A 14701-nucleotide genomic window follows, 5' to 3' on the forward strand; every position below is an offset into this window, starting at 1 on the left:
TGGATTGGCCCACTTATTTGTCTATTCCATTTACCAACTAAATTATGATACTTAGTACACTTATTACACAATTATTGTTCATAGAGGTAGAGGCAAACTTAGAGTAAGGCACAAGTTATAATGTGTGTGCTTTAGATACATAATTTCTAAAAATAACTATCCATTGCTTATCAGCTTCATATCCTGTAACATGAAACTCGCCTAATCTTCAAATGTTAGCTTTATTTTTTAATCTTCGAGTTAGTTATATATATCTTTTTGAATAAATGTAATGTGTCTATAAAATAATGAGACTGATCCTGGTGTCTTTAGTCTTTAAATATCTAGTGCCTAAATGAGCAGAACATTGTGAGGCTACCCTGACAAGACATGAAAAATTCTTGCCATCAAGTTGCTCACAAGCTTTTGGAGATTTAGGTAAATGTAAGAAATGAAATGGAGGTATTGGAGGCACATTGTATATGGTGGCCTCAGCCTGGAGATGTTTGGGAAGGCTTCAGGAGTGAGGTGGTCTTTGAACCGAACTTCTTTAAACTGGTTTTTGAAGGAGAAATGAGAATTTGCTAAGCAGATGAGTAGGACATTCTGTTCCAAGAGAACTTAATTTGCATAGATTTGGAGCTGTGAAGACACACCACTTTAAGGAGGCAAGGTAGTCCTGGGATAAGAAAAGAAAAGGTACGGATCTTTCGTGAAGATCTGAAGGACTTCATTTTATGCTAAAGGACTCGCCTCGTTGCATTTTGGATCACTGGCAGCAGCCTGGAGGGTTGGCTGGAAAGAGTGAAGCTAGAAGCTAGATGTGGTCTTGGAAGAAACACAGACATGAGCTGATGAGTATCTGAACTAGGGTAATAGTAGGAGTGGGAAGGGGACAGATTTGAATAATATATAGTAAGTAAAATCAGTGGTATTTCTTGTGAAAGAGAAGTAGAAAGTAACAATTCCAGATTTCTGGTTTGGGTCACTAGTTGGATAGTGTCATCACTAAGATAAGGGGTACCAGACATTTTGGGTAAGGGGAATTGGAAATGAGAATTGTGCTTGTAGGTACCTATTGACAGCCAAGTGGAAAGAGTTAGTTGGCCATTAGTTATAGAACTCTTTCTAGCCCAGACTGTGTGTGTGTGTGTGTGTGTGTGTGTGTAGGTCATCTAGGCTGGGGGCATTTTATCCGACTCATGGGGCACACTAACACCTACGGGGTTGTAGAGAAAGGAGGCTGAGAAGAATGCCAAAGTGTAGCAGCAAGAAAATCCAAAGATCATCTCAAGTGAAAGGAATATATATATGTGTGTCAAATGCTTTAAACATTAAACAAGAGACTGGATTTCCAGGTTGGGGAATTGGGTGGCCATGAATCGCATTAGGGACTATTTCGGGGAGGTAGTGACAGAAGCAGCCTGATCATACGGAGTTTGAGGAAAGTAGTAGATACAGACCTTGTTTATGAACCTTTGCTGTGGCTGTAAGAGAAGAGAAAGAAAAAGAGCCGTTCTTTAGTTTGTAAGAGATATGTACATATTCTAGCTGAAGGATGAGGCCAGTGGGGAGGGACTGATTTTTGAATGAGAGGAGAAATAATGGAAACACATCTCATTATTTTATTGTCACATTTCATTTATCTGTTGAGTATTTCCCCTTTTTTGCCACTGCAGTATATTTGTCTATTTTTTCTGTAGGATAAAAGTGTAATACTGAATCTTTTTGGTATGGTTGTGTTAGGATTCTACTTCAGATTAACATCCTTTTTCAGAGTGTTCAGATAATAGATTAATGGAGAAAAACATTAAAATTGTTTCTTGTTTAAATTTAACTCTAACATAGATGAAAAATGTGTTTACTGCTTTCAGTCGACCAGATAAAAAGCAACGTATGGTAAATATTGAAAACTCCAGGCATCGAAAACAAGAGCAGAAGCACCCTCAGCCACAACCTTATAAAAGGGAAGGTAAATGGCATAAGTATGGTCGTACTAATGGAAGACACATGGCAAATCTTGAAATAGAATTGGGGCAGTTACCTTTTGACCCTAAATATTGATCATCATGATTAAGTTAAATTAGCAAATGGTAACCGAAACATGGATGCTTTCTACAGTGTTTGGTGTTGAAACTAAAATGAAATTATCAAGATAATGTCTTTCTGTCACTTCTAAGTATCAGTTTGATGACTTTATTGCTCAGAAGCATCAAGCAAAAGCCTACTAACTTGCATTTTCCTTGTAGTTTAGCTTTGCTGAATTTTTTTTGGCACTGGAAATATTCAACTGTAGTTTTATGGAAGCCGGGCATGCAACAGATTTTGTGCATGAAATGAGTCTTCCTTTCAGCGTATGAGCTTAAAGCAAGCTCAGATCATATGACAAAGTGTAATTAACACTGATACTTGTGTTAAATTTTCCGTAGAGCTTGAAAAAAGTACATTGTGATGGAATTTCATCTTTAACATTTTATAATCTTACACTTGCTTCTTGTCTTTTTGTGGGTTCAAGAGCCCGTTGACTTGTGAAGAATTTGCTGCCTTCTTATGAGCTTGCTGACTTGTTCTCTTGTGAAATTTCTTGCACATCTCAATATTGTGGAAGAAACAATAAAACTACACCATGAGGAAAACTAAAGGTCTTTATTTAAAATCTGGCATTTATTTGTATTAATATATTTTATACTTTGTGGTATTTTTCATACATTTCCTCAGTAGTGCTATTTGGTAAAGCAGTTCAGTGGTTTTTTTGCTAGTTCACGAATCTTACCCAGTGTTTACAGGCATATGTATGCAGCATCTGAATATTTGTGCCCAGCAATGTCTGTTTCTTTAGGAAAGATTTAAACACAGTTCAGAGTTTCATCTTCTGTTGAGTGTTCCTTCTAACTTCCGTTCATAGACATGTATGTGACTTCCAGTTCGACCTTCTGGCAAGTGAGTGTGGAAGAACACAGCAGTCCTCTCATAGTTGCTTGAAATTAGGAAAGCACTTATTTCCTAGAAGTAAATAAATGTTTAAGTAAATAAAGGCTACATTTTCTGAGTACTGTTTCAAGAATTTTAGAATGACCTGATTTGCGCCTCTACCACTTTTTTCTTAATAAAACTATAGTTTCTTTTTTAATTAATTTTAGAGAAAGAGAGAGAGCACAAGTGGGGGGGGCAGAGGGAGAGAGAATCTCAAGCAGACTCTGCACTGAGCATGGGGCCCAACACGGGGCTCAATCTCATGACTCTGAGATTATGACCTGAGCCGAAACCAAGAACCAGACACTTAGCCAACTGTGCCACCCATGCGCCCCAAAGCAATATAGTTTCTTAATGAAAGAATTAACTCATGGTAAGTAACATATATATCTTGATAGTTATAGAACTGGGATGGATTTTGGCCAGGGAAAAGAACCAGTAACAAAATATGGGGCTTGAAAGGGACCATAAAAAAGTTTTGTTGTCTGTTTACCTGAGTGCTAAACCTGAGGTGAAATAGTGAGTTTTCCCTTTTCATGTTTCCTTACCTCCTCTAAAACGCTGAAGATGATCAAGTGCGTAGGCAATGTGGAATCATTGTGAAACTCTTTATCTAGCCAGTTTAAGGGATTCAGATAGAATGTATCTGCTTCATCAAGGTACTGCCTTTTTCCAGTCAGGTCTGGGGGACATTGGAGAAATCTCATTGGAAGTGGGTAGTGGACATGGCTGTGAAGAGAAAGTTATCATAATAGTTACAAGAAGTTAAAAAGGTGAGTTTTCCAGTTACTCTCAAGATCTGTCGTGTTCACATAACAAAATGTAAAGTCAGAATCTAAACTGGGTCCCATGAAGGTGAAGAAGCAAGCCTTTCATGTAGTTTTCTCAAAGGCGGACAAGAGGATTCTTACACCCTGTGCCGGTGCAGCAGTAGCATGACCTTCAAGTCCAAACTAAAGCATGAAACTCCATTTCAAGGTGGGATAGTAAGTCAGCCGTGTGGGAGACTCTATTCTCCAACATGAGTATGCTTTTCCAGGAATGGAAGGGGCCTTTGGGATGAAGTGGGTGACTCGTTAATAAGAGTATAATTCCCCATAGGCTTAATTGGCAAGGTAGAAAACTTCATGAACCAGAAAGGGTTCTTGCTCTCTTCCCTTTCTGCTCTGAAAGGGGATGGATCACATCCTTAGATGTTCCTGTGGGGGGGTGGTGGTGGTGGTTCACATTTATATAAATAAGATTTAGTAATAGCAACATGCGTTCACTGATTCAAATCCATATTAGTAATGGTTTTATTGTGGCATAGAATAGACTGCATGTAAAAAAGATGGATTGATGAATTATGACAACTTAAGCCAGTTACTTGGGCCCTGCAAAAGCTATGTTTATAACTGCGTAAGGAAAATAAACACGTGTTAGAGGTTTATGTTATCTATGGACTGCATACAAAGTAAATTTACACAAGACCTAACACTTCGTGACTTGTATAATTTAGGAGAGGAAGGTCTTTGCTTCAGGGAGAAAACCAAAACAAGCTGAGAAAAAGCTGTAGGCCTTCTAGCTCAAAGTAGGCATTAGAGATTTTTTTTTTTTTTGCGCTCCATTGTACAGTTTGAAAAATGTAAGATGAGAACCTGGTGAACTACTCAAAGCCTAAGACATCAACCATACAACCATGTATGGAGAGCATCTTGATGCCTCTAGAATTCCTGTTCTCTGCAGTGTTACTGCGAATGTGGGCATGGAGGGAGAGTGAATGTCCCGCTCTCAGCTCTAGTCTTTCCTATATTGTAGGTGAACCTCAACTTGAAGGGATATTTGGGTCTTACATCTAACCTGTGGCTTTTGCTAGGCAGTCCCAACTTTCCAAATTGTATATTAATGATTGGCATTAATGATTCAGTTAAGTATCTTAAAATGATACCAAGCTTTGATATTTAGTTGACTGAATATGCACATGGAAAATTAACTTCAGACTGTTTAAAGCTAGGTTAAGGAGATGTAGAACTATTTGAAGAAAAGCAGTTTGCTTTATCCTTGTACTGTTATCAGGCACTTGGAAGCATAGGACCAAATGGATTTCTTTTTAAATGTCCTGCATAGTTAAGGCAGTTTTAGTGTTGTATTTCTCAGCAATACTTAATTCATGCATCAGAATATCATCTAATTGAATTTCCTAACTTTTATAGGTGAGACAACTAATACAAAGAGAGATTCAAAAAGACTGGTTTAAGACGAGGGCAGCAGCCCAGTAGTAAATCTGGAGTAGAATCCAGTGTTTTGAGATTAATTCAAAATTTTAAAATAGAAGATGTATTACAAAGATTTGTAGTAAGCTCAATGATAATTTCTTTTACTACGGTTACCTTCAAATAATCTATAAAATATATTACATTTAAAGCAGATCATTTAAATGTAAGTCGTTCATATTTTTAAAATGAAGTTTATTTAAACGTGGTATATGATTTTCATTGACATAGTTCAAATGGCTTTTAAAATTCAGTGAATATATATGGATAAAGTTTCAGATTTCTTAGTCATTTGATCACTTATCAAACTCAGAAATCTGAAAGGAATTTTAAAGTAGTTTGTTTCATTTTCTTTTTTAAGATTTTATTTCTTTATTTGACAGAGACAGCCAGCGAGAAAAGGAACACAAGCAGGGGGAGTGGGAGAGGGAGAAGCAGGCTTCCCACCAAGCAAGGAGCCCGATGCGGGGCTCGATCTCAGAAAGTCGGGATCACACCCTGAGCCGGGATCACACACGACTGCGCTACCCAGGCGCCCCAGTTTGTTTCATTTTCTTAATAGCATAGAGTGGAACAACTTTTATTACCTATAATAAGGAGTAGAGTGGCAAGGCATCATTATAAATACTGAAGCTGAAGATTTATTGGGTTTATTGTAACAGAGTTCTTGAATATGAGTCATGACATCAAGAGTACCTCGTTGATGAACTAAACCAGTATAGAGGGCGAGGAGCATATTCGATAAAAACAGGAAACTGAGAGCTGGTTTCTTCCACATTTTCAGGTGGTTTAGAGAGTACCCTGTATGAAGACAGACACATTGAACCATAATACTGACATTGTTGTTTTAGGATAGCTAAGCAAATGTTAACTGCAAATATATTTGTAACCTTTAATGGAAGTAGCACAAACTGAAATGGTATCATGGAAAAACAAGAAATAAGCAGTAGGTCATCTTCATAATTTCTCTAAGCATTCACAGTCATTGTCCTCGGGTCTTAACCTTTTTCTAGAAAAAAGAATTGGATAGTGGAAAAAGAATGGCTAGGGAGTCCAACAGACCCAAATTTGAATTCTAACTCTGGCACAGGTTGCTTTCTTTACTTAGCTGAGTGTTATTTTCCCCATCGGCAAATGGGATAATTTTTCCAAGTATGACGTCCAGTGCTTGTCCTGGTACATAGTAGTTCATTTATCTGTCTCTTCTCTTTAATCCCCCAAGCACTAGCAATGGCTTGTGTACAATAAGTCTCCGTAATTCTGGAGGAAGTGCAGCAGAGTGTTCTCTTAGAAAAACAGACCACTGGAAGATTTTTCAGTAGTTATTTTATGTATGGTGGCATGGATATCTTTTTCTGAAGGAAGTATGTCTTTTCTTTCACTACAGTGTTGGGCAGTTTGGAGATGCTGAACAATTTCTTTTTTAATTTGTAAAAGTAATTCTTGCATGTGGCAAAAACAAAAACAAAACAAAAACAACCAAGCAGAACAAATAGAGTAAATGAAAAGTAAAAGTCCCCCACCCCCTTCCTATAGTCCTCCTCACCAGCAGTAGCCATTGATAATGAGCACATAAGGAGCTGTTGAAAATACCCATAAAAAAAAAGGCCTTTGCATTGGAAAATAATAAGCTTATTAATGAACTTGACATTTTGTTCATACTCCACATGTACTGTCTCCATGGAATTAGTTAATTGTTCTCTTGGAATTTGGGTATCCAGGATCCAGTCTGTGGCTTGCCTAAAATTTTAGCACTAATTCCCACTGGGGCTTGGGCACTGTTTTCCATGATCGTCACCTGACTGACTGCTATCAGCTGTCTTAGCTTGGCTCAATCACTGAAAATAACTGAACATCAATAAAATTAATTTTGAACTGTTTCCATTTAAGGACACTAACATAAAGTTGGCCTAGGAGGGATTGTTTCAAAATCAGGAGCAAAGTAAGACCTGTGATTTACTTAAATCACATCTAATTCTTCACATTCACTGAAGACACTCAGTCTCTCAACTTACCATTGTCATAAATTAAAAAGACGGTATGTATTAACATTTGGTTTAGGAAAAACTGAAGATACCTTTTGTTTGTACACTTAAATGTATCTTAATTAGGTGTGGTGCCTTTATAGCTCTTCTCTCATCTGTATTCATTGCTCTGAAGATTATAAATAATATGTTGTATATAAATAATATATAATAATTGAAATTTTAGCTGTTGAAAATAGTTAAAATAACTGCATCTATTCCAGGGTATCTGATACCTGCCACTTACTTGAGAGCTGAACTAAATCTTAGATGCTCAATTTCGTTCCTCCAGGAAATGTTCTAGATAACATTACCTATAGTTCATCCCTCTCACTTACTACTACTTGAGACAGCTGATTAGCCAAAGCACATTTTAAAAAGTAATGTGATAAAAAATGTAGGAAGAACAAGAAAACTATACCTACATTTAAAATATATCTAAATTTATGTTTGCAGTGGTAAAATGAGGAACCTACTAAAAGTTTGAGAACTAGAATTAGCTTTATTAGAATTGAAATAGGATTCCAGAAGTTCTCTTACTGTACTAATTCCAGTCACAGAGCTAATAGACCAGCAGGCTTAAAAGCTGTGCTTTCTTGGGTAGACAGGAAAAAAACCAAATACACCTAGTGGCCTCAGATTACAAAAAGCTACAGTAAAGGCTATCCTGGCAAGGTGCTTTAGAAGACAACTTGCCCTTAGGAATATTCAAATGAAGTGTAACTTGGGCATGTGTGAAATGTTGACTCATCAACAGTCTTCACTCACTAAATGTTCCTTGAAACGGGCTTTAGGGACAATGGTATGGTGACTGACCTACACCTGGAGTGCATGGTGGTGAATGCTGTAAAAATGGCATTTTCGGTAGAATGCTGGAAGAAGATGTGTTTGTGTTTCCAGCTGCTGTAGTACGGAGGAGAGTCTTAAATCAGGCAATGCTTATATTTTATATTTTCTTTGTGGTGATATTAGGATGGACCCTTTCAAAGAGAACTGAATTTCCCTGTTATTTTGGAAAAAAATATACAGAAAATGCTGGAAAGAGAAGGAAAGAAGGAACAGTTGAACAGACTTGGGTTTGAATACTCCCAGGGTTTTCAAACTATCTGACACTGAACATTCTCAAGAGGATTTCAGAACCTGGAGTTGGTAAAGGGAGAGCTGGAAATACAGCTGCAGTGCTAGTCTGCGGCACAAGAGCAGCTTAGGATTCACAGTTTTCTTACAGGGAAGCAGTATGGTTTCTTCAGTATTTAAAAAAAGGCAATAAGATCCTAGTAGCTGCTGTCTAGTAAGTCTACATAACTGTACATACAGATAATATGCAGTTCTCACTGAAAGGATTCACCCTAAAGTGAGCAAGCTTCACAATGGGATAGTCAGCACAATGTAACGTAAGCATTATCTAACCTGAAATGTGAGACCGCTCTCCCAATTACTGAAGATTCTGTGAACACAAGCTTGCTTCTATTCTGTAAACCACTTACAGAAATCTTTCGGCCTCTCATGTAATTTCCATGAGAATAAAGACTTAGTATGAACCTGGCTGACTACTTGTCCGAATTCAGACACCTTCCTTTCACATACAGTAGCCCCCCCTTCTCTGCGGGGAATACATTCCAGACCCCTGGGGGATGCCTAAAACTTCCAATAGTACAGAACCCTATACTCTTCCTATACACACCTAGGATGAAGTTTTAACTTACGAAGTAGACGTGGTAAGAGATTAATAATAATTAATAGTAAAATACAAATGTAACAGCATACTGTAATAAAAGTTGAATGTGGTCACAAAATTTCTTATGTACTGTAGCCATCTTCCTTGTCATGATGTGAGATGGTAAAATGCCTATGTGATGAGATACGGTAAATGACGTAGACACCGTGATGTAGTGTTAGGCTACTGCTGACCCGAGGATAGGTCAGAAAGGGGATCATCGGGATCGCGGTTGGCGCAGGTTACTAAAATTGTGGAAAGTGAGTCGTGTGTGAGGGCATGCTACCATAGTAAGTCTTTCTAACTCAACGCTAAATAACATCCCAGAATATGTAATTTGCTCCTGTTATCCATGCCAACAAAAAGATACATAAAAGAGGAAGTTTTAAGAATTTAAAAGACTGATAATTATCTCTGGGAAATGGAGCTAGATGATTAGAGGATGACATTATTGGGTTTTTTCTTTTTGTACCATGAGTTTATTTTTATAATAAACACACTGGGTTCTTATCCAATCACTATCCTCGGATCACTGTTAAAGTTTTAAGCCCATTATGTCCCAGCTGACTACTCTCCAGGATAAAATCTAAAAACTTGAGTATATAAGAAGGCCCTACATGAATTGGTTCTTCTTCACTCAGCCGTATCTCCTAATCATATGATTTATCTTGATACAGTTACTTTTAAGTTTTGGATACTTCGTGTTATAATCTGTATTCTTAAGCAAGGACTGATGAGTTCCTTCTTACCAAGGTAAGGTTCATGGAATGGAGAAGATGAGAAAAGTCAGGGGCTGTACATTACTGATCCCATCAAACACAGGGGTAGGAAGGATGCACCCTTGTTTTGACAAGACTTAATAGAAAACCCAATCTAAAAGCCCAAGAAAAAGATCTCTACCAAGTTCTACCAACCAGGGACTTTTCTCTGGGAAAGCTGTTCAGTTAACTTAAATTCAGTGTTTACATGAAAAAAAACAAAGGGTGGTTTAATTCTGGGATGGAACATACAGGAGAATGGGCCTGGGAAAGCGACTACTTTTTAAATCTTTTTTTTTTAAAGAGAGACTTTTTTAAGAACAATAAGGAGAATATTGGGCACAGAGGTATCAGGAAGAATTTTATGTTGCTACTTTGCTAAGGAAATAAAGCTATTTTCATAGAAGTCCTAGCTAATGCCAAAAACAAAGATATTTAAGGGCATAATTAGCTTTTTATGTAAAGAGATAAATTATCAAAATAACCACCTGAAAGTATGTAAGTACCTCTGAAGAGGGGAATTGGGAGGAAGGGGAGGGAACCATTGTTTTTTAAAACAAACTTTGGGAATGGCTTTTTGAAACAATGTGCATGTGCAGTTTTGATAAATCAGCTTATAGAGAAACAGAGACAAGTCTGCGTTGGCCACTGTGGTAAAAACAGAGGAGGCAGATACCTAACCTAGAATTAGGAGCAGGTGTTGGAAACCTCATCAGCACAAATGACAGAGGTTCAACTAAAAATTTCAATGTTACTAGACCAATGGCACATTTCTTTTACAGATAAGGAAACTGAGGCACAAGGTTATACAGTTCATTAAGGATCACAGCCAATTGCAGAAGGTATGTTTTCCAGAGTTAGTCCTATTCTGGATAGAACTGAGGGAAATTCAAATTAGGTAAGAGAAGTTACTGTAGATTGAAAAAAGTGTCTGCAATTATCCCCCTTCACGTGTCCAATCCCTACCTGAGCCTGAAGTTTATTTTTCATTTCTTGAATCTGGCCTGGGTTTGCAACTTGCTTTGACCAAAAGAATGTAGTGGAAGTGACCATGAGCCAAGTACAGACATAGTAAGTTTTAAGCCACTGGGTTTTAAGGCCCTGCATGAGTTGGGCCTTAAACTTAACGTGGCTGTTAAACAGCAATTGCTGATAGTTGTTGTGTTAATATAAAAATCAGGTTAGAATAGGTCATAAAAGAATAAAAACTGAGATTTGAGGTACAGTATAACTCAAGATTTCGTGTAGTTAGAAAAGACACAAACTGGGCCATTTAAAACAACTCCAAAGAGAACTCTTGTCTACCACTGTTCTGAACATCCAAAGACTACTGTCCAGGTGAGCTCACTACTGACTGTTAGTGGGAGTACAAGTCCCCTAGGAATTAGAATTTTCAGGTCCAATTCAAGGACCGTAGGTATTTGTGTCCAGAGGAGGGATCACATCCTCTGAGAAGATGAGGGGTTTTGCTAGTTCAGTCCTTTAGGGATAATTCTGAGTGGACAAAGGACAGAACAAAGGCTGATTCTTGTTCATTAGAAAGGGTCCTCTTCAACCCTCATCGGCATTTTATCTCAATCTTTGAGATTGAAAACAGATTACCAAGAACCTGCCACTTAAAAGATTCATTCTTTTGGAGTGGGAATGATGATTCAGACAACCCAGCCTTTCTCTAAAACACTCTGTAAAGACACGGCACAGAAGTGGAATGCTAGAAAACCTCGAATTATAAAAATGGGATGAATCCAAGTTCCTAAACTGACCAAACAACACACACAAATATTTGAGCTCCAGTATAGCAACACATCTGGGCAGAAACCAGACTTGACTTATTATAACTCCAACTCCAGCTCAAGTGGTTGTAAAGAAAACTTTTAAATCTGAATAGTGATTGATGAACAGATTTGCAGATCTGCTCTGGTGAATGGGCCCACTACTCTTAAGACTTGCCAAATAGCTGTTAGATGCCTATATTTTGTGCCTGCATCTACATATGAAGTGACACTATAATAACTCGAACTTTGGTTTCAGCACTTCAGATGTATCAAATATTTAGATGTATGTTTGTGTGTATATATTCATATGTAAATTATGTGTGTGTGTATATATATATATCATAATGTACATATATATGTAAATTACATTTGTATCTCAATTGAAGAGAGTACATCTGACATCTGTAGGAGATGATGAAAACTTGGGCAAAGGTGGCTGCTTAACTCAGTGGGTTGTTTGGTTTTTTTTTTTTTTAAGGCAAAAGTTTGATATCATTAACTCCCTAGTTTTTCCCAGCCTCCAGTCTCAGTTGTATACTTATTTCTTCCCTCCCCAGTCCAGTGATTTTTTTTTTTAGTGTTAATATTTGAGGGAAGCCAAGTTGTTTATTCTGAATTGAAGTTAATAACGTTTCAATTCATAGTTTATCCAAACCAACCAGTGTAAAAATTCACATTTTTCAGAGTTGAGTACTGTTAAGATTGGTGGAAGTTACATATAAAAAAATTACTGCAAAAGACCTAATGGAAAAATGGAGAAAAGTCCAGAAATAAAATCAGAGGTGTGGATCACTTTAAAAATTGCATATGCATTAGAGTGAATCTTAAAGGGGTAGATGTGTATGAAGAAGCATTAAAAAGTAGTTTCAACAGCTATAAATATATTTTTCATTTGTGGAATGAAGAATTTCATAGTTTAATCATAAACTTAAAATGCTATTCTAAAATAGACATATTTCATTACTTTAAAGATTCCTACTAGCCACAAACCACCACCACCCAAAGGTCCTTTGGATATTAAATCCTTACGTTTTTTATATCACATTATAGGACACAGGAAAAAGTACATTTAGGCTGTAGTAATATAACTTGTAATTAAGAATACTGCAGTAATATAACTTGTAATTAAGAAGCATTTCTCATTTAGCTTAGTTGAAAAATATTTTAATGCTTAAGGAAAATTTATTGTCTTAACTATGTCTATATAAATACAACTTTTTCTATATTAAACAAAAATACTTACCACAAAACACCATACAAAATGGTAAAACTGGATAGATAAACCTGAATTCTTTGTGGCTCAACATGCTAAAAAAAAAATTAAGAGAATTACAGGACAGTTTGAGAAATAAATATATTTAAATATAAATATAATTAACAATCTGTTAATTATAATATAATATAATTAACAATCTGTTTTTTTTAATATAATATAATTAACAATCTGTTTTTTTTAATATTGAGACAATTTCATCCTTCAGGATGCAGTCTCATTATTTGTTAGTTATAAGGTGATGGTGTGTTAAAGTAATCCTAATATGTGATGTCAATGTGAGATTCTAAAGTACAATTACATTCTAAAAAAGATTTAAAAAAGATTTCTATTACCAATCCAGTTAAGTCATATTACTCAAATTTGGAATAAAATAAATATATTTGGAATAAAAATATATACATATATATAATATACATAAAAATATACATATATATAAAAATATATACATTTTCATTTAAAAATATAATTTCTCTGGTCCTTCAATACTTAAAATTTTGGTAGTTTCAGTGTTTAAAAGCAAATAAAATTTTTTCAACTTAAAAACTGAATGTACTTCTGGTCAAGCAAACTATACATATCAGAAGTATTCATTCTGAGCATCAGCATAATTATTACCTTTTCTGTCTGCTAAATAATCCCTACTAACAAATCATAAGAGTTAATACATCTTCAGAAGATAAACAATTTACTTTTTGAAGAATTTAAATTCTTGGTGACATTAAAAAATTTAATTATTTGAACAAATAAAATCTTACCTATAAACTAGCAGTGTCCACAGCACAGTTACCAAAAGTATTCGGTACCTCTTTGGGGCCAGAAAGCAGCCATGAATAAAGAAGGGTAAGTGAGTACCCAAGACAGCTGGAAATCCTTGGCTGAAGTACCAGTGCCACGGATGAGAACCATAAAATGTTCCCAAATTCTGAAGCACGTTAAATTTCAAAAAGTTATACTGAACCAGGGTCCACTGGCATAGTTGATGGAAAAAGAAATAGAAATGTATTAGTGCCAAGTACGAATCTTTGGCATTAGGGAATTTGGCAGAATCTTGAATGAAGTCTAAAAACCAAACAATACTTGATATTAATAATTTTGATTAATAACCACAAGAAATCATTCTTTATTCATTTTTAATGTTCTAAGTTTTAATGTGTTCTGTTAATTTGTAAAAAAAAATCTAGGTTTCTGCAGTTCAAGAAAGCATGAATAAACGTTCATCTGTATTTTGACAATGTAAGTTTTGCATACAATAAGAGGTAAGACGATCCTCAAAAATCGTTTTTGTATGAATATGTGTGTTACCCATATTAAAGGTACTTTAGTACCTTATGATATCACACATTAAAATTTAAAGCTTTGAGAACATTACCTTTTGAATTGTTGCACAAAGCAGATAATTAATAGCAACAACAATGGTTAACAGTAAGTGCTCATTTCTGCCAGGCACTGTTGTAGTCATTTACAGGCATTATCTCATTTGATCCGTCAACCTTATGAAACAGGTACCACAGTTATTTCCAGTTGAGGAAACTGGCAAGAAAGGTACCTAACTTATCCAAGGTCACAAAGCTAATAATGAAGGTTACTAGCTTTCAATTTGTGGCGATCTGATTCCAGAGGCCCTAAGTGCCTTTAAAATCAGGGAACTTCAAAGCAACCAAAGGCCATTTACCAACAGTCATGACATTAAAATGTCAAATCAAATGCCTGAAGAGAGTATTCTGATTAACTTGAAATTCTGAATGATTAACTTGAGGTCAATTAAAATTTAAAAATTTAACCTTTGTTACAAACCTGACTAAATTGTACAAACTTGACAAAAATGCCATAAAATGGACTCCTTTTAACTTCAACTATGAATACACAATTCTGTTTTATAGAAAACACAGCAAATTGAATGAAAGCCATATGCCAATAGTTGTTTTTTTTTTAATGTATCCCATAAAA

At 35.9% G+C, this 14701-nt stretch overlaps 2 protein-coding genes across 8 annotated transcripts in view; one reads left to right on the plus strand and one right to left on the minus strand.

Moving 5' to 3' along the window:
• The window catches only part of CCPG1 (cell cycle progression 1), a 38276-nt gene extending 35661 nt beyond the window's left edge, over positions 1 to 2615 (plus strand). For 4 of the 5 annotated variants that reach the window (XM_040620613.1, XM_040620617.1, XM_040620615.1 and 1 more), the window contains one exon: positions 1854 to 2615. In XM_040620613.1, the coding sequence (XP_040476547.1) occupies positions 1854 to 2043 (190 nt within the window). In that variant the 3' untranslated portion in view covers positions 2044 to 2615. The remainder of the gene's footprint in view (positions 1 to 1853) is intronic. The other variant, XM_040620616.1, reaches the window with a different exon arrangement.
• Positions 2607 to 14701, minus strand: part of PIGB (phosphatidylinositol glycan anchor biosynthesis class B) — a 33521-nt gene continuing 21426 nt past the window's right edge. For all 3 annotated transcript variants that reach the window (XM_008705998.2, XM_040620618.1, XM_008705999.2), the window contains 5 exons: positions 13510 to 13721; positions 12722 to 12786; positions 5792 to 6005; positions 3501 to 3681; positions 2607 to 2982 (listed from right to left, as the gene is read on the minus strand). In XM_008705998.2, the coding sequence (XP_008704220.2) occupies positions 2845 to 2982; positions 3501 to 3681; positions 5792 to 6005; positions 12722 to 12786; positions 13510 to 13721 (810 nt within the window). In that variant the 3' untranslated portion in view covers positions 2607 to 2844. The remainder of the gene's footprint in view (positions 2983 to 3500; positions 3682 to 5791; positions 6006 to 12721; positions 12787 to 13509; positions 13722 to 14701) is intronic.

The sequence above is a fragment of the Ursus maritimus genome, unplaced genomic scaffold, assembly GCF_017311325.1.
Source record: "Ursus maritimus isolate PB19 unplaced genomic scaffold, ASM1731132v1 scaffold_35, whole genome shotgun sequence".
In the NCBI taxonomy this organism is placed as follows: domain Eukaryota; kingdom Metazoa; phylum Chordata; class Mammalia; order Carnivora; family Ursidae; genus Ursus; species Ursus maritimus.